The 20,682-nt window shown below is 46.1% G+C and overlaps 1 protein-coding gene across 5 annotated transcripts in view; it reads left to right on the top strand.

Annotated features, from left to right (window-relative positions):
• The window catches only part of MAP4K3 (mitogen-activated protein kinase kinase kinase kinase 3), a 960,603-nt gene that overhangs the window by 265,159 nt on the left and 674,762 nt on the right, over positions 1-20,682 (top strand). For all 5 annotated transcript variants that reach the window (XM_069235044.1, XM_069235047.1, XM_069235048.1 and 2 more), the window contains exon 6: positions 7,012-7,059. In XM_069235044.1, the coding sequence (XP_069091145.1) occupies positions 7,012-7,059 (48 nt within the window). The remainder of the gene's footprint in view (positions 1-7,011; positions 7,060-20,682) is intronic.

Raw genomic sequence — 20,682 nt, 5'->3', positions numbered from 1 at the left:
ATACAATATACAACTGTTAAGTTTTAGGTTTGTGTCTCCTTTCCATATTTTCACAACACTGAATGACACTTTTTAGTGAGTAGAGCAAAGCAGTTATGTTCATATATGTTGTGGTCTGAATACTGCATTGGTCATAGTTGACAGTGCTTCTGAAATGCTTATCTAAGGTCATCAACATATCGCCTTTTTTTAATTTATTTTACATAACACTGCGTGCACGTCAGCTACTCTGCCTATCTGTTCCCCCACAGTGTACCTCTGGTTCCTGTGCTAATTAAAGTTTTACCAGGGCAGACAGTGATCAAAACCAGCAGGATCAGTGGGAGTTCGAAGACTGTGTATCTCACTTTGAGGGATCTGCCACAGTTTTGGACCTTTCCAAGTTGTAAGATTTTTAGTTCCATTTCAGAGGCGGAATCGGAAGCTAAAAGCTTTCACTGGGGCGACACACTTGATCTATCTAACCTCCACCCCATTGCAGTAGGCCTGAAATTGTGCCTTGGTCCTGGTCAATTGTGAACTGTTAATTTTCAATGGTGCTTTACTTTTTCTATGTCTGTTGCTTAAAAATGTAAAATATCATATCGGCCATTGGGCTAAAGCAATTTAAAGATCTTGGTGATTAATTACTTACTAAATTGTTCTTTTTCTCACGTTTTGGTCCTAATGATATTAAAAGCTAACCAGGATCACTTTCCTGTAAGCACCATGTTGGCCATCTTTTTCGTGATTTCACAAGATATCTAGGAGCTAAAAGCGATGCTTTAAACAGATATGATTACTACAAGTGAAACAAGCACTTTGAAAATCAAGTGATGACTAGACAAAGCAGATAAACACCTGTTTATTAGAAGAGGACACACAAGTTAGCAGGGTGCCCCACCATTGTTTCTTTAAGCACCAATATCTGCCAAAATCGGCTTCAATCAGAGACACTTGCCTTTTTTTAATGTCTTTTCTAATTGCAAACCAGTGATTATATAAAATAGCATGCTTTATCTGTACTTTCCTTAGCCACTTTTTGTGTGTGAGTTTGCCATGTTTCTGGGCATCTGATAGAGACTTCCAGTTGCAGATTCTTTACCTTTGAATTCTCCCCAGGAATCACACTGGATGTAGAAGATTTTCGTGAGCAGGAACCCTGCGTGCAGTTAGGTGGCATTGATCAGCACCGTGTCTGCGCCTGATATGATGTCACGGGTTCTATGTAGGTGCCCATCCCCCCCGCTCCCCCACCCACCAGATGTGCTGACATCAATTTTTTTTTTCTTTACATGCGTGCAAGAGCTGATCAGACGAGAGCTACCCCTCAGTCATTTTTTGACTGGCTTTTTAAGAAAAAAAAATGTTGGCAAGACTTTTTGGAGTTTTTATAGTCCTGGTGCATCAATGAGGTCCTCTAGAAAGACTGGATTTAAGCCTTGTGTTTCCCGTTATCAGGCAAGATACCTTGTGTACCTTTAGTGTTTGTAGCACACCCACGACGCAAAGTTGTGCTCAGAGTGTCAGGCCATGAATCTGAAGGCCTTGAGGAGCAGTCCCTGTGTTCGGCTGTGCACTGGTCGAGATCTCGGTCACGTGAATGGTCCTGAGGTTGTCTGTGGAGCCCAGTGTCATCTTTGCCCCACCCTAGGTCCTTGGACGTTCAGGTAAAAAGAACCTGTGGAAGCATGCTTTGCCTTCTCCTCATCTGTCGGCCAACCACACGAGGGAGCATCCGCGCTTTAGGCCTGGTTTCGAGGAACCTGTGCCTGGGTTGACTCCGCGCCTACCCCAGTTTCAGGGAGCCAGAGCAATCTCTGCCCAACTTCGAGAATTTTATGCGGCCAGGTGCCTAATTTTTGGACAGCCAGGCCCTGCTGGAGAGCCTTAAGTCCCTCCGAGGTCACAAGCGGCCCCTTAGGGTTCTACCCCAGCGAATCCCAACGGGCACCCAAGATTCTGGATCCGGACCGACGCTGCTTGAGACACCTCGACCTTCCCTGATGCTGATGCTCCCGGTGCCTTCCACGCCCCCGGATGATGCCAACTCCATTGTAATTCCTGACTCAGATGCGGAGCTAGATGGGCGTTGTACAATGACGATTCGATTCCAGTGGGAGCTGTGCCTTCCAGGTTGGATCCTGAGCCTTTTTCCTATGGCCTAGGCCTCGGGGATGAATGGGAGGGGTTGCTGGGCCATTTAGAATGCCAGCACCCTCAAGCATATATGGACTGACATTCAGAGTTGCATTCTTTCTCCCCATATCGTGGCTATGAAGGAGGGAGCTTCATATTCAATTGTGGTGCGAAGAGCAGGTGAAGGTCTTGGTCCTTGAGTTGCCTCCAGTGATGGTCAGGACTAACCTCCTAACAGAGGTGCTTCATCCTCCGAACCCCTGCTCCCATTAAATGAAGCCCTTACAGATGTCTTACTAGGTACCTGGTCTAAACCTGGTACAGGGCTCCTGTGAAAGGACTATTGCCTGCAGCTATCGTCATGCTCCAGGTGACCCAAGTTTCTGACGCAGTACCCCATCCCTGAGAGCTTGATTATCCAAGCCTCCACGTCTCAGGGCGTGTTACTCTTCCGCACACCTCCCGGATAGGGAATCTAATAGGCTTTATACACTTGGGAAGAAAATGTTTTCTTCTGCCAGCCTGGCATTGTGGTCTGTGAACACCGCATGCCTGCTGGGCCGTTACTCCATACGCTGTGGGATACGGTTGTGAAAGTGCTACCACAGGTCCCGGAGGAGGCCCAGGCTGTCCTTTTGCAAGCAGTTGCTGATGGGAGAGATGCAGCAAAGTTCACGATCCTGTGTGGCCTGGACACGACCAACTCACTGGGCAGAGCAATTGCACTGACAGTTGCCCTTAGGCTCCACGATTGGTTGAGGATGTCTGGGTTCTCAGGGGATATACAACCTCTTCTTGTGGACATGCCCTTTGATGGCACCTGTCTCTTTGGAGAAAAAGCAGATTTGGCACTTCAAGGATTCTGGTGGTACGGCCAGGTCTTTGGGACTCAGGGCGGCCCCTCGCCACCCTCAGTCTGCTTTTTGCCTCGTTTTTGTCACTTTGGAAGGGGTGTCCCTCTATGTCCGTTCCTGACCAGCCACCATGCCCTGCATGCTCCCCAGCCTCTGCATGGCCTGGGACATGGGAGCCATCGATCTTGTGGATCAAGAAGCAAGTGGTCAGGCCTGTCCATCCCAGTCCCCCCCAGTCTGCCGCCAGGGCCCAGTCAGAGGTAGGATTTGCCATCACCTGCTCTGCTGGCAATCCATCACATCAGACAGGTGGGTTTTGCAGATAGTCCGAAGTGCCACTCCCTCCCCTTCAAGATTGACCCTCCATTCACGCCACCATCTTACGATTGGATGGCGGAGGATCCCTCTGAGGTTACTGGGCCTTCTGCATCCTGCTGGTGGCACGTGCCAGATGGCATATGTGGGCTCTGCAGTGGGAGCTGAAGTTTCAGGGGATGCTGCATCAGGGGAATCTCTCTGATATGGTCCAGATCTTGAAGGGGACTGTGCAGGATCTGCAGTGGTGTTTCATGAATCCCTTTTTGGTCAGAGGCAGATCTCTCTCCCTTCCCAAACTAGATCTGACAGTAGTGACAGATGTGTCACTCCTGGGATGGGGCGTCCATCTGGGATGTGGACTCCTCATCAGTCAGCTCTGTGCAATCCGGCTGGTATTGAAGGCATTTATTCCCTCTGTCAAGGGAAAGACAGTGCAGGTGTTCACAGCTAACAACCCCGCCATGTGGTACTGCAACAAGCAGGGCAGGGTGAGGTTGTGAACCCTTTGTCAAGAGGCTCTGCGCCTCTGGACGTGGCTGGAACAGTAGGCATATTCCTTATGGTTCAACATCTGACAGGCTCTCTTTACATCAGAACAGACAAACTCAGCCAAAAATGCCTACCGGATCACAAATGGCGTCTCCATTTGGAGGTGGCGCAAGGTCTCTTTCAGCAGTGGGGAGAGTCTTGGTTAGATCTGTTCACCTCTATAGAGTACGCACAGTGTCCCCAAATTGCCTGTGTGAGTTTTCAAGCTTTTCCTCTTGAGTGGCCTCTGGCCTTCTGGGCGCCTTTCCACCCATACCACTTCTGCTCAGAGTTCTAAAGATGATCAAGAACTACCAGGCCCAAGTAATCCTTATGGCTCTGGACTGGTCAAGGAAAGTCTGGTATCCTGAACTGTTGAACATGTCCGTTGATCCTCCCATCCGAATACCCCTTTGGGAGGATCTTCTGTTGCAGCAGCAGATGAGGGTTCTTCACCTAAACCTATTCACACTCCGCCTTCTTGCGTGGAGATTGAGCAGCGACAGTGGACAGCTTTTGATCTTCCGCCCGAAGTCTGCAACCTTTTCTTGGCAGCCGGGCGTCCCTCCACCAAAACTGTATCCGCCTGTAGTTGGAAAAATATGTGGCATGGTACGCAGACAAGTCTGTTGACCCCCTTTCTGCTCCTCTCTCTGATGTTATGTATTCTTTCTCTGGCCCAGCAGGGCTCTGCTATGGGCACTCTCAAAGGTTATTTGTCTGCAATTTCCACTTTTTTTGAGGTTGGTTGATCAACCTTCTTTGTTTGAGTCCCCTATTGAATAGGTTCCTTAAAGGCCTTACACATGTGTTTCCTCCAGCCCCATTCATTATGCCCCAATGAGATTGGAATTTTGTTTTTAAACTTCGAAGTGCGCTCCTCTCGAGCCTCTATACAATTGTCCTCTCAGACGTCTCACTTGGAAAACAGCCTTTCTTGTGGCCATTACCTCTTCCCGCAGTGTGTGTGAGCTGCAGGCATTGTCACCGTCACCTAAGGCACCTTACCTTTCTATCTATCCTGACAAAGTGATGCTTTGCACTAGGACTTCTTTTTTGCCAAATGTAGTCACTTGTTCTTTTACTCCGGTGTTACTGGCTTCAGTGGCACTAGGCCTACTGGCATTGAGAACGCTTGTTTTACTTTCAATATGTCTGCTTTTGGTATGTTTTTATCCTGTTATTGGCTCATTTCATGTCCTGTGTATTACAGATAAGTAGTTTATCATGACATACAGCATGTTATAAGAATGCATCATTAAACTGGCCCAGATTTTTGTTGTGTCACTTTTTTGACATCATCAATTTTCTTTGATCTTTTTTCTAATTTTGAAAGTTGTCTAGTTATCATTTTCTCTCGTTTTATTCTACTGCCCAGGTATTCCACAGTTTTTAGATGTCTGCAAACAGGAACATGATGAAGTCTCTCAGATGTAAGAGAAACACATGCCTTTCAATATGCCCCTTCCCAAGTGAAAGCACACCGAGGCCAATTAAAGCCCTAGCTAAAAATGTAGGTATATTGATGTCATATCAGTCACTGGGAAGGGTAATACTCCTTCATTACCATCAGATTCAGTAGCACATTTGGCAAATCCACTTGTGCACAGCTACAGAACACTGCTTTACGGCTTGCTGCTGCACATGTTGCTGCAAGTTATTTTGTTAATGAATGTTGGGTCGATGGCAGTTTCACTCTTTACTTACTATTATATGGAAATGAGTTATATTGTTACTGAGAACTTGCCCTTCTAGCGAAATCGCCCAACATAACCACTAGCTAGGGGAAGATGAAATGAGAATTGAATAATATTTCTGTGGGAATGAAGGACTGATTGACCAGCTAATGTCCTTCTTTACAAATTTAATCAGTGCTCTCAGTGGGACTATTTTACTAGTCACCACACAGTCTGAAGAACTGGACTAGATGTGATCACCTTCAGAACTCCCCTTTGAGAGTTTGTCAATGAGACAGAATTGGAAAATATTCTGCCGTCCTTCCAAAAATTGTTCCCTCTTTGGGCACTCGGTAAACTTTCAGTGTTGGACTTGCAGCTCTTGCATCATTACCACCAAGCTGGTCAACTTTTCTCTCTCACATGGAACCGCGTCCTAGGCGGATAAACATGTTATCATAACTTATATTCTCAGGCAGCTCTTTGCTGCTGTTGACAATTTATCCAGTGATAGGCCAATCTCTGGCCTTTAGAAGCTATTTTCACTAGACCAGCTGTCCTAAGATGGCTTACCAAGTGGCTTCTTGTCATCAGCATCATGTCTTTAAGGTTTGGTGAAGTCAGGTTTCCAGTGGATTTCACCCCTGGTTGAGTGACTTCTTAAGACCTGTGGCCTCCTGTCAGACCAGTGACTTCTGTTAAGTGTATGACCCTGGCCTTGGGCACATGCCGTGAGCAGGGTTATCTGCCAGTATCCCGTCACCATGGAATGGGACGCCTTGGTGCTCAGATTCTGCGGGATGGCAGGGATCAGTTTTACTCATTCTTGACTGCACCCCCTTCACAGCTAACATAGTGTGTGTGGGCACCACTCCACTTAAAGAGAGCAGTGAACTGCCATCCATGGCACCTGATTTCTTGGACAAAGCCTGCTGACCCCAAATCCTGCCATTAACAGCTGGAACAGCCACAAAGGCTGCGATGCGGTTTGCCTGCATCCACTTTACCATATAGTTAACCCTCAGCCCACCTTTTGGGGCCCAGCCACACATAGCATGAGATGGTAGTTTCATAGCTCCTGGATCACATGTCTAGCCTACCTAGCCTGCTTCCTTACTACCATGCCCCTTTGTTTTCTTCCCCTGCGTCACTTTTACCTTCTCTAGTTCTCACCAAACTATAAATACCACCCTCCCTGCAATACCCTCATTGTAGCATCATGTTGTTTGGTACCTGCTTGTATTGTCAAAAGCTGTACGAGAAAAGCTAATAAAAAAAATTTCAATACAAAATAAACATGCTGTTGCTGTGTGAAACACTTTGAATGGGTGGGGAGGCGGTTTTCTGACCCCCCCCCTTTCTGTACAATTCAGAAATTACTGCAAAACAGATCAGAACTATTGTACCTAAATAATTGCAGGGACTGTTATACAGCATTATTGAAAGAAATATTGAATTACACAGAAAATAATCTTCCTAGTGTATAACGGATGCATTGTGCTTTTGTTTTGCTGCAGGGCTTATACTACCTTCACAGTAAAGGGAAAATGCATCGAGACATAAAGGTAAAGCTGTTATCATTTTTGTGCAGATTTTTAAACTGTAAAATAAGCTCTCCAGTTAGTGGTAATAACAGAGTGCAGAGGGTTTTGTCCTTTAAGTTTCTTTATGCAGCCCTAGTGAATTGTGTTATTGTGATTTCTGTCACTTCATCCTCGTATCTCGCTGTCAATTTCACACGCTTATGTATTTGAAATAGAGGTGAAATGTGTAGTATGTTGTCACCATTGTTGAGGATAGGGGTAGGTCATGAGTTGTGAAGCCTTGGGTTGGTCATGATGTATCTTCTCTCCCATAATAATGGAAAAAAATAGCACATTGCTTAATGCAGGACTTGTACACGATTTATGTCATGCTATTTTCTCAGGTGTAGCTGTTAGAAAACTAAGTGCCCTCCTGACCACTGGTAGTTGTTTTTATATATAACTGCAATGTAACATTCAGCCTGTGAGACAGTGTTTCGTCATATCAATTTTACTGTATCGTTGCAATAACAGGAAATGTAACTTTTCAAGGGTATTAGTAAATGTGAAAATGTGTTTTTATTAGTATTCCTGCTCTAAATAACATAAGCTAGTAGGCTGCCTGCATTCATTTTCACGGGCATGAAAAATATATTTGTGACTGATACTTCTGGACACAGATTCCTAACCTATCGAATAGTACCAAGGTGCCATACTTGATCACCACTGTGCTTGGTGGTGCTGTGCGTCTCTGTGTTGGCTTCGTTCCTCCCTGAAAATGATGGAAGGAAGCCCCTGATATGTACCACCACCTAATACTGATGTCACTCCCTTTCTTCCGCACATTTGAATCTGGATAGCCGTTTCCACTTTTGTTGGTCTTTAGACAACTTCCAAATAACAAATCCAGTGTGCTAATGAACAATGTCCCTGCAAAACCTGTCTCCTTCAACCCATGCTGTGACTGCAGAAATACATTTCCAGGCTTGGGGCACAACTCCCAAGTCGCATGATGAGTATGCCCCCATTCACCCAAAAGATATCCACGAGTTCCATGGTGCATCAGCGATGCCGCAGTAGATTAAGGCCTGCAACCAGGCCATGCTGCATATATTTGACTCTCTCCTGGCCTGCCTGTGGTGCTCCTTTGTGTCCTGAGTTTCCGCTGGGCACTCCAGCCGAGTTAATGCTAGTGGATCAGTCTTTTGTGCCATCACAGCCCCTGGATCCATTTTGGGTTCTCCACCGATTTCGGTTCAGACTTCTGCTCTGTCTTCAGTACTTGTGTAAAATCTTTCCTTATCCACAATGGTAACTGGTACCACAAAAGTGGGTAAGATACCAACTCTGATGCCTGACCCTGAGCCAGATTTTTTGCTCAGTCCCTACCAAGGGCACACTTTGAATCCTCTGCATTGTACCTGGTCTCCTTACCACATGGCTCTGATCCCCTGCTTCCATTACTATGGAGGCAAGCTTAGAGACACCATTGTCTATTTTCTGATTCTAATAATAAGCACCACCACCCGGAGATTGTAGGGGTGGGAAAGATGTCCCTTTTCACTATGATGATATTTCTACCTGGACTTAAAGGAGGCCTTTGGGCTTGATGCTTCCTCTGATACAAGGTTGATTTCGCCTTGATGGTGCCTGGGTGGTGGGGAACGAGGTCAAGACTGATTGACATATGGCTGGGTCCAAACTGGGGTGGAATGGAGGGCACAAAAACGAAGGATTAAACCAAGGGGGTGGATATTTGCATTGTTCAGCATTCTGTCCATCATCTGTTCTTTTTGACGGGTGGTGATGAATGGCATCTGCATCTTGTGATGGCACAGGGACATTTTCTGACTGTGGGGGAAAACCTGCCTACATCTTTTCACCACAATTTCTCTCCTACTCCGAGTTCTGAAGAATATCAGGAATTAATGGGTTCAAGTCATCCTAGTGGCTCCAGATTGGGCCAGACGATTTGGGTACCTAGAACTTATAGGCATGAGCCTCTATTCCCCGATCAGGCTTCCCCTTTGGGATCATCTTCTATGGCCGCAGCAGGGCAGTGTCTGCACCGGAACCTTCACAATTTACACCTTCATGCATGAGGATTGAGCAATGACAGTTGACTGTGTTAGATCTACCACTTGATGTTGTGGTTGTCATCCTAGCTCCCAGGCATCTGTCTATGAAGTCCACCTACACTGGACACATTTGTGGCCTGGTGTGGGGTACGCAAGACAGGCCCTTTCCAAACCAAACTGTCAGATGTTTTCTTGTTCGTTCGATCTTTGGACCTGCTTTAGACACTATTAAAGGATATTGTTGGCCCTTTTGACTATTTGCTGGAACAGCCCTCTGTGTATAAATCACCTATTGTGATGCAGTTTATTACAAATTTGAGTTGCATGTTCCCTCCCAACTAGTTTGTGATGCCACAGCAGAACCATAACATGTTTGTGACTTTTTTCTTGAATACTCCCTCCCAGCCGATGTACAGCTACTTGTTGTGTCTTCTGACTTCGAAGACGGTCTTCTTCACTGTGATCACTTCAGCTATCTTGTGAGTAAAATCCAGGACCTGTTTGTGCAAACACCCCCACTACCTTTTTTTCCAGACAAACTGGTGCTAAGGTCTTAGTTGGCCATCTTGCTAAAAGTCATGACTCCTTTCCACATTGGCCAGTTCATCACTCTTCTAGAGTTCTTTTCTCCTTCTCACTCCTTGAAGATGAGAAACTCCATTGGTTGGACCCCAAAAGAGTTTTAAAATTTTACACTGACCGTACTAAGGACTATCAGGTGGTCAGTTGGCTCTTTGTAAGATTCTCTGGGACACAATGGACTCTGTGGAAGTGATTGTCCTTCATTATGATCTGCTACACATTTGTAAAAAAAAAAAAGTAGCTTCCGGTGTTTGAGAGCACATTTCATCAGGGCTAAGGCGGCCATCACTGCTTTGGGATGCGGAGTGCCTGTCCTTGACATCTGCCTCGCCGCGATGTTGATGTCGGTGCACACATTCATGAAGCACTATCATCTTGACAGCCAGATCCACTGAGAAGGGTTCTTCACCTTTTCGGTCCTGCAAGATTTTCTTGTGTGAGCCCAATCCACAGATCCTCCTCCTTCGAAAGGTACTGCTTAGGTATCTATTCTAAAGGTGAGGATTCTGTAGTTGAAAATATCCATCAGAACAACAAGTTACTCCTTCTGGTAGATATTCTATGTAACTGCAGATTCCTAAGTATCTGGTTCATTTTTAATATTATTTTCTTTTATACTAATATCTTTGGTACCATTTAAAAAATCTGCACATAATTTGAAAAGCAGTTAACTAATGTGGCTTAGTTGTGACTGTGCCATGCTCTCCACTCCAGATGCACATGTTCTTTATTTTTGAGTGTTTATTTAACCAATCACACAGCCCACCAGGACCTTTTAGAGTATCAGCAGTTTATATTAATACAATTTAAACGGAACAAAGGTTACCTAGAGAAGAGAAGGGATTTGAAATCTAAAACAAGATGTTGGATACTCACTGTATCCTCCATGTCGCCTTACCATAGTTTAGGAATTATTTGGACAGCTGGGCATTGAGCTATTCCAAGAGGGTGGTGAGTGGTGTCGTTGGTCAAGGGTATGGGTTTTATGATGTGTAGAACACCTTGAGCCCTCAGAGATTGTATGTTGGTTCCACTAGAAAGGGAATTGCTATTGTCATGGATGGATGCGTGTACTATGCAGCAGATTTGAAGATTAGATTCTGGCTGTGATGGGGAGTTGGGGCAGGACAGAGAAAGAGGGCGAAGTTATCAAATTTGCTTACAGAAAAAAAAAAACTTGGCTACCAAATTCAGGACGGCACTGAGAGGATCAATGCATTTTAAGTAGGCCTCTGTTGGGCTTTTCCAAACTCCGATCTTATACTGAATATTGAGGCTCAAAGTCATGTGGGATAGGATAAAAACTTGTGGTACTCCATATGTGTTTCCTAATTGTAAGAGTAAATAGTGGGTGATGAGGTAAGAGTTGAACCATTATAGTACAGTCATAGTTACGAATATTTATAGCAAGGGTAAACAAGAAAAACGCCCATTGATGAAACCTTCAAGTATGTAGCGCTTCTTTAGGTATTATAAGAGACAAATTATAAATAGTTCAGGAGGTAACTTTTTGTTAGAGGGTTCATTCAAACGAAGGAAATTGTTTGACGTTGTAAAATGTATTTATCATGATATGCATAAAGCAGGTTTTGTCCATCCGACATGTTTTTTCCGTATTGTTATAGACAACATGTGAGTCGTGAGTGTGCCACTTCTTCAAGACTAAACGTTTTCCTCACAGTGCAGAAGTAATATGTTCTCTCACGCTTACCGCTTGGCTTTATTAAAAGCCATCTTCAGTGTTTTATATATCCAATTAAATGTAATCCTCCTAACACATAGGGAATCAAATTAAGTGAATCAAGCTTGGCATTCAGATATGAAGGATTTAAGCCATCTCCCATATAATTTATTATGTTCTCACTCTTTCTTGGAGAGTTTTCAGTTTTTGCTGAAAGTTTAGATTTGAAGGGTCATGTATAAATGGAGAATTTTTCTCTACGTGGCTTTTCTATGTTGTGTAGTAGATGCTGCAGATTGTGTAGACCCTGAATGTGGGAAGTAGGGCTTTAAGTAGGTTGGTGAGGTTTTGAAGGTTGTCTAACGTGAAGTCTTTGAAAGAGAGGGTTTTAGTTTTGCTTGGCATTGATGCAGAAAAGTGGTGTGAGGATGGACAATGGAGATGACAAAGTAATTTGCCCAGCATAAGGAGAGTGTCGTCTTGCCTTGAATTGTAGGAGAAGCTGATGAGATGAGGCTCAACATGTTGTCTTTGGAGAGTGTTAATTTGATAACGTACTGTTTATTTTTCAGGATGTTGTTTGTAGAGGGATTCTGTCTTTGTCGAAATGCTAAAGCTATTGGGTAGCTTGATTCCTTTGAGGAACTTAAAGTGTGCAATCATGAATAAGAAAGAGAGGAGGAGACTTTTTCAGTAGAGTACGTTTTTGGTCCGATGCATGAAGTTCAAATAGAAGATGTTTGTCCCACAAGCTAAGGGAAGAAATTAGAAGATGAGCTTGATAAAACTCAGTGTTTCTGAGTTGTGAGAAGTGCAGAGCCAGTATGCCTTGTGTATGACTGTCAGCACCCTGTTTTGTTGGTGCGATCTGTGTTTAATTCTGTAGCCTGCAGTGACAAGGACGTCGAAGATGTGTGTTTTTTCTGAAAAATAGTACTTCAAAGACGTGTTGAATGATGATGTCTGGTATGTTATGAACACTGATCTTTGAACTGTGAGCACTTATGAGCATAAATTGGAGTTTCAGGTGGATGATATGAGTGTGCTGGCAAGTGGTATGTGGATGTGGTTCTTGTTATCTGGTTTGAGTTGAGTGTTTCTTTTTAGTTGGTCTGTTTATGAATGCTGTTTGTGGAATGTGTGTGAGGCACATGGTGGCGATGGCATATCAGAAAATCAGTGGTTCTGGACTTGTGCCTTTCTGATGGATACAACTACCTGTGGATTCCTCACCTAATGAATACTCCCATGGCGCCAGCATTCGACGGAAATCTTCTTACTAGTCTCTGCACGTCGACGAGGACGTCACTCTAGCCCACGCGACGCCGTCTGACGTCATACAGGCAATAAGAGGTCCTCGACGACGTCCGGACGTCAGTTCCCTTTTTTCCGTGCATTCGAAGCGGTTTTCTTCGAGGGAGCAACTGTTACTTTTTTGGTTACAGTGTATTTTTGCTGCGTAGTCTTTCGCTGTGGTAATAATGTCGCAGAGAAAGTCTGGATTTAAGCCTTGTCGTGAGTGTGGAGGCAAGATGTCGGTGACGGATCCTCATTCCGATTGCCTTTGGTGTTTGAGCTCCGACCACGACGTCTCGACTTGTGATTCATGCCAGCACATGAATCCATAGGCCCTCAAAGAACGTGAGGCGAAGCTGTTTATGGCTAAATCGAAGGAGAAGCATCACAAGAAGTCTTCTCCAAGACATCGGCGTCATCGAGACTCCCGGCGCCGTAGAGAATCTCGGCGTCATTCGAAGGAGACTCGTTCCAGGTCTTCGGATCGGCGCCGAAGGACATGGGAGATCAGTCCCACGGTTACGCCGCATCCTTCGACGCCGTTGCCCTCTCCGGCGTCTCCGACTTCACCTGGACAGGCGTCGGTGATTGAGGTATTGGAGCCTCAGGTGTTTTCTCCGGCGCAGACGCCGAGGCCGGCGTCGGGGTCGCCTCCGAGACAGGCACCTCAGTATCCGGCTTTTCCCACCCCTGGAGCCGATAGTTCCGCATTCTTGAATGCGATGTATGCCATCTTCCAACAGATGGCTCCAGGGAGTGCTCCGGCTGGGCCTTTGGCCTTTTCTTTGGGTGATCCTGCGCCTCTTCGGCCGGCACCCTTTATGCCCTTTCTCCCTTTTGGGAACGTGGGCTCGGCGCCAGTGTCGGCGCCGGTGGCCGCTCCGGTGGCTTCAGAAGGATTGGCCCCGGGGATTTCCATCCCGTCGACGTCGAAGTCGGGATTTCGGCCTGTGACTCCGGTGGGTCCATCTGCTTCAGCTGCTCTTTTGTCGGCGCCGAAGTTACCTGTGGCGCCGGACGCGGCGTCGGTGGCTTCTGAAGATCTGCGCCGATCTTCGACTTCGGCGGAGGCATTGTCGACTCCGCGTATTGAACAGCGACTTCATTCCAGGAGACATGCTCTCCGTGTATTAGAAGAGCAGGAGTACCAACGAGCCCTGGAGGAAGGAGAGCTAGAGGACTCGGGTGATGGGCTGCGTGGACTGGAGTCGGCCAGTGGGCTGGACACTTCCCCTGAGTGGGATCTTTCGTCCCCGGGGGAGTATACTGAGGAGGCTGCTTCCTTTCATGCAGTGGTACGGAAGGCAGCTAGTTTTTTGGACCTGCCTTTGCCGGTGGTGGAGGCTAAACAAAACCTTTTAACAGAGGTGCTACATCCGGCCTCAGCTGCGGCGGAGCCTCTGTTGCCATTTAATGACGCTCTGCTGGATCCGGTGATAGAGGTGTGGAAGAGGCCGGCATCTTCCCCAGCAGTTCACAGAGCCGTGGCCAGGAGGTTTCGGGCGGCTCCGACTGACCCTGGGTTTCTATCTAGGCACCCTACGCCGGAGAGCTTGGTGGTGCAGGCCTCCTGTTCAGCCAAGTCAGCGCCTGGTTCTTTCCCGACGGTGCCTGGGGACAGAGATTCAAAGAAGCTCGAGGCGCAGTCGAAGAAATTTTTTTCGTCCTGCAGTCTGGCGTTAAAAGCCACCAATGCAACCTGTATCCTGGGGAGGTATATTCATGCTCTGATGGATGACATTTCCTCATCGTTTACAGAGCTTCCCCAGGGTCTTTTGGATCTTGTCTCAAATGCCCAGGCTGCTGCGACCCAGATTATCCAGACGGGACTGGATACCACCGACTCGGTAGCCAGAGCAATGGGCACAACTGTGGTGGCAAGGAGACAGGCCTGGCTCCGTAACTCGGGCTTTTCTGCAGATGTACAGTCCACATTGTTGGATCTCCCGTTTGATGGGGACAAACTGTTTGGAGCCAAGGCTGATTCGGCCTTGGAACGTTTTAAGGAAAGCAGGGCCACGGCTAAGTCGTTAGGGCTCCAAGCTCCTTCTTCCACGGCCTCTTCCAGATTTTTCAGGAGGTTTCGTGGATTTGGCCGTGGCTCTTCCTCCTCTTCCTTTCGGGGAAGATATCAGCAGCCTGCCTCTTCCCATCCCTATAGATCTTTCAGGGGGAGAGGTAGGGTCCGCACCAGAGGAGCCTCTCAGCAGCACTCTGCTTCTTCCTCATCCTCTGGCGGGGTGCAGCAGGGGAAGCAGCCTTAGGCTTCCACCATTTCCCACTCACTCCTCTCCTGTAGGGGGAAGATTACAGCATTTTCTCACCAAATGGAAGACTGTTACAACGGACACTTGGGTTCTCAGTATTGTGGGAAAAGGCTACACCCTTCCCTTTCGGGAGTTCCCGCCCCTCATCCCGCCCCGCCCTTTTTATTGTTCAGAAGAACACCTCCTGTTGCTAGAACAGGAGGTACAAGCCCTCCTTTCCAAGGGCGCGGTGGAGTTGGTCCCAGAGCAGGAAAGGGGTCGAGGATGTTACTCAAGGTATTTCCTGATTCCCAAGAAGGATGGTCGTTTGAGACCAATTCTGGACCTGAGGATCTTGAATTGGTTCCTCAAGCAGGAAAAATTCAAGATGCTGACCCTAGCACAGGTGCTTTTGGCGTTGAACGAGGAAGACTGGATGGTGTCTGTCGACTTGCAGGATGCTTACTTTCATATCCCGATACTCAAGTCACACAGGAAGTATCTCCGGTTTGTGGTGGGATCGCAACACTATCAGTTTGCGGTCCTTCCGTTTGGTCTTACTTCAGCACCTCGAGTCTTCACGAAGGTGATGTCGGTGGTTGCGGCAGAACTCAGAAGGAAGGGGATAGCAGTATTCCCTTACTTGGACGACTGGTTGATCAAAGCCAAGTCCCCGGAGCTTGTGTCGCATCATCTGCAGTCAACAACCCAGTTGTTGTTCGACCTGGGTTTTTCGGTGAACGGCCCAAATCTCACCTAGAGCCCTCTCAGCGCCTCCTGTTCATAGGGGCAGTACTGGATACAACATTGGGTCGGGCCTTTCCTCCGCCTCAGCGGATTCAAGATATTCAGGATTTGGTTCCAATGTTTCGAAATGGAGCGGTAGTTCCAGTCCTCAAGGTCCTTCGTCTGCTTGGTCTGTTTGCCTCCTGCATTCTGTTGGTCACGCATGCTCGCTGGCACATGAGGGCTCTTCAGTGGTGCCTCCGAAGACAGTGGTCTCAACACAAAGGGGATCTAGAGAGTACTGTCAAGATCTCCAGAGATGCTGCTGTGGATTTGAAGTGGTGGATTGCAAGCAACAATCTTTCACAAGGAAAGCCGTTCCAGCAGTCGCCACCAGTGGCCACAGTCATAACGGATGCTTCCACTCTAGGGTGGGGAGCTCATCTGGGGGATCTGGAGATCAAAGGTCTTTGGTCTCCAGAGGAACAGATGTTTCACATCAATCTGTTAGAGTTACGGGCTGTACGTCTGGCTCTCAAGGCCTTCCTCCCTTCCCTTCGTGGTCAGTCGGTACAGGTCCTAACGGACAATACTACCACGATGTGGTACATAAACAAGCAGGGAGGAGTGGGGTCGTACCTTCTCTGCAGAGAAGCTCTTCGACTATGGTCCTGGGCAAAGGACCATCGGATTTGCTTGATAGCAAACCATCTGGCCGGAGTCTTGAACGTGCGTGCGGACAGTCTCAGTCGCCAATTCTCGGCAGACCACGAGTGGCGTCTCCATCCAGATCAAGTCCGTTTAATCTTCCAGAGGTGGGGGTTTCCTCGGGTAGATCTGTTTGCCACTCGAGAGAACGCGCATTGTCCGTTATTCTGCAGCCTCCAGTATCCGATGCAGGGAGCGTTGGGGGACGCGTTTCAAATAACCTGGTGCGGCCAGTTGCTTTACGCGTTTCCTCCCATACCCTTGATTCCTCGAGTATTGAGGAAGATTCGCCAGGACCGGGCTCTAGTCATCCTAATAGCTCCAGATTGGCCAAGGAGGGTATGGTACTCCGACCTTCTCCAACTCTCAATGTGCCCTCCGCTCCGTCTCCCTTTCAGGGTAGACCTCCTCTCGCAGTCGCAGGGGCAGGTTCTACACCCCAACCTCCAGAGTCTGCACCTACATGCCTGGAGATTGAACGGGGCAACCTGAGTTCCTTCTCTCTCCCGCCTGAGGTAGTGGATGTTATATTAGCGGCCAGGCGACACTCCACTAAATCTATCTACGCTAATAGATGGTCTAAATTTGTTGCGTGGTGTGGAGAGAGGCAGATTGATCCTTTGCATGCTCATTTATCGGACATTTTGTCTTTTGCTCTGTCTCTAGCGCAGAAAGGTTGTGCAGTGACTACCATTAAGGGTTATTTATCGGCCTTGTCAGCCTTCATATGTATTCCAGACCAACCATCTTTATTTAAATCCCCTATTGTTATCAGATTCCTGAAAGGTCTTCTAAATAAATATCCTCCAAAACCATTCGTTATGCCGCAATGGGATTTGTCCTTGGTCCTGACTTTCCTTATGGGGTCCCCTTTTGAACCTATGCATTCTTGCCCCTTAAGGTATTTGGTTTTAAAAACAGTCTTCCTGGTAGCTATAACATCAGCAAGGAGAGTGAGTGAGTTGCAGGCCTTATCAGTAAAGCCCCCTTATACAACTTTTTATGGGGATAAGGTGGTGTTGAGGACCAAGGCTGCTTTCCTCCCGAAGGTTGTTTCACCCTTCCATTTGGCTCAGGCAATTACTTTGTCCACGTTCTATCCTCCGCCTCATCCTTCCAAAGAGGAAGAAAGACTGCACCGTCTGGACCCAAAGAGAGCGTTGAGCTTCTTTATTGATAGAACAAAGGATTTCAGGCTGGAGGATCAGCTGTTTATTGGATACGTGGGCAAGAGGAGAGGAAAGGCAGTCCACAAGAGAACACTATCCAGGTGGGTTGTTCTTTGCATTAAAATCTGTTACTCTTTGGCAAAGAAGGATCCTCCTGAGGGCATTAGAGCTCATTCCACCAGAGCTAAGTCGGCCACTTCGGCCTTGGCCAGGGGTGTTCCTGTGGTTGACATCTGCAAGGCCGCAACTTGGTCGTCCCTTCACACTTTTGCAAAACATTACTGTTTGGATTCTGAGGTTAGAAGGGACGGCCATTTTGCACGGTCAGTGCTGCAGGATTTCTTGGTTTGACCATTTAGGCACCCACCGCCGGGCGTGGTACTGCTTTGGGACTCTATTCATTAGGTGAGGAATCCACCGGTAGTTGTATCCATCAGAAGAACGAGTTACTTACCTTCGGTAACGACTTTTCTGGTGGATACATTAGCTACCTGTGGATTCCTCACGGTCCCACCCGCCTCCCCGTTGCCTTTCTGGTCTTTCCAAGTAATCCTTGAGTGCGCTCCTCTTAGTCTTTGAGGGTGCAATAGATGTTGTATATAATATATTTATCTATATGTATATATGTATATATCTTTGTGTATATACTTGATGTGTGTGTATATATTTTTTTAAAAAGAGAGAGTTATATATATATATATATATATAAAAGATTTACAGTTATTCACGCAATGTTGTGTAATTTTACAATATAATCGGATGTTGCCTTGCTCTTTCATTGCATTGCCTGGTTGTTCTCATGCACGTAAAAAATGATTGGTACTGACGTCCGCACGTCGTCGAGGACCTCTTATTGCCTGTATGACGTCAGACGGCGTCGCGTGGGCTAGAGTGACGTCCTCGTCGACGTGCAGAGACTAGTAAGAAGATTTCCGTCGAATGCTGGCGCCATGGGAGTATTCATTAGGTGAGGAATCCACAGGTAGCTAATGTATCCACCAGAAAAGTCGTTACCGAAGGTAAGTAACTCGTTCTTCTTGTCTAAAGATGCCCTTTTCTTTGTCCACACTTTGCTGAGGATGCCCCAGTAAGGGGAGGCCAGAGGTGGGGGATGAGGGATCTCTTAATAAAGTTGTGAAGGATCTTCTGCTTGTCTACAATATGTGGGCGGCAATTTTATCACTGGTGCCTGCCTGCATAAGGGATGCTGTCACACAAATGAGGGTTTGCAGAGGTGGAAAAATACTGTACTTCATCTTATTGGCTACGAGTATGCTGGCCAATGGCTTCTCTGGATCTCACCTTTGCGAGGGGTGCTGGAGCACAGCAGAGCAAAGGGTGCATTGACTGGCACCTTTGCAGAGCTTGTGAGAAAGGAAAATGCAACAGGTATTCTGTGACAGGGTTCCGGATGTGGGCTGGAAGGGGGTCACATGGCTTTGCATAAACGAAGACTGCTTAGGTGCGGGAATAAATTCAGTGAGTTGCCTTAACATTTCAGGCTGATAAAGTTTCCTGCTTGATTGTGTTACAGCATTGGTATAATAGGCTCAAATCATGCATTAGTAAACAATTATCTTATTTTGGTGTGGTGGTGCTCGCTTAACTTGGTGTTGGAGGCAGGTCCGGTCCCATAGCCCTACTCTACCGTTTTGGCAGCGGGCATGTACAGTGTGGAAATGCACCTATCTCTGCACCTAATCATTTCCTAAATGTTTTACTGAGTACATACTCCTTTAACTTTGGTGTGAAGCCTGGCCATGGGTTGTGTATTTCATCTGAGGTTAAGCCTCTGACATTCACTCATTGTTTGGATGAAAACTGTAAAATCAACATCAGACAGTAGGAACTTCTTGTGAAAAAGTTAACATTAATTTGAGAATGACAGTGGTGATACTACTCATATTTTGTGTTACATGTGTAATAGGTAAAGTTAAAATATATTTAATTAAAATGATGTATTTTATTTACAGGATGAACTGTGTCGGCAATGCAGTCGATTCTATTGTATTACAAGGCTGATTCCTCACAATGTTTATGTAAACAATTAAACATAAACCGTGTATCGGATGCCGCATTTAGAATAGTGCAACAGTCACGAGTGTACCATTTCATAGTAAGCATGTTATAGTGTGTGTGTAGCAGTATCCCTGGTGGGTCAGCCCAGCCTTGTGTTAAATATAGCAGTCTGAAATTGGATGAAGCAAAATCCCATTCCCGAAAACTGACTCTATGTAAGGGAAACGCTGGCATGTTTTATTCGTCATTTAGGGGATTCCACCACACAGGCTTTCTTATGGGCACATTTCTTTTATCAGTAGAATAGAGATTGTTTGAAGAAGAAAATGAACAAAGTGGACACCACGATTAGAACAGATGATAAAAATCAAGTGAAGACAATCTCTTGCCTGCGAATGTAAACTACAGAAATCACCTCATAAAGCTTCAGAGAGGAGTTGGCGACCAGATGGAAAAATATTTGACAGTTTATGATCATATAGTGCCATGAGTGAACAGTAATTGAATTTATCAGTGTGGCACTTCTAATGGTCAAATCATTGATAAACCTCAGGAATAGATCGACTAGCAATTAAATCATTTTATCAGTAGTCGACATAGAAATAGCTGTATAAAGCTGTTTGGCACAAAGGAAAAATAGTGTTGATTACAAATTTAGTTTATTGGCGCTGGTGTTTACAGCCTTAGTGAAACTTAACCCCTTTGCTGCTAGGCCTCTCCCTCCTGCCCCCAGTGCTAAGACTCTTTTTGGCTACTTGGGGTAGTTCGCACTTACGCCTTCATATCTTTGTTCACATAAACTATCTATGCCAAATTAAGAAAATAGGTAAAATATAGCTAATTGTTTTTTTGTTGAAAAGTAGGGGGAAAAGTGCTCCAGATAAAGGTGTCTGTTTTTTGTTGTTGCCTAAAATGGCATCCACGAATGTTTTGCTGTACTAAATTCACCATTACATACAACAATGCCCTAACGGGGAAAGATCGACAAATTATTTATACATCATAAGGCAACATAGGTGAAAGAAAAAAAAAACTATTTATCCATATAAATATATATATATATTCATTCATTTACTTATACATAAATATCAATTTAATATATTCATCCTATATGGACAGCCCATCTACTAAAACAACACACCAAAGGACAGATAGTGTGA

The sequence above is a fragment of the Pleurodeles waltl genome, chromosome 5, assembly GCF_031143425.1.
Source record: "Pleurodeles waltl isolate 20211129_DDA chromosome 5, aPleWal1.hap1.20221129, whole genome shotgun sequence".
Taxonomy (NCBI): domain Eukaryota; kingdom Metazoa; phylum Chordata; class Amphibia; order Caudata; family Salamandridae; genus Pleurodeles; species Pleurodeles waltl.
The sequence above is the reverse complement of the archived record's forward strand: the minus strand, read 5'-3'. Positions and strand labels throughout refer to the sequence as shown.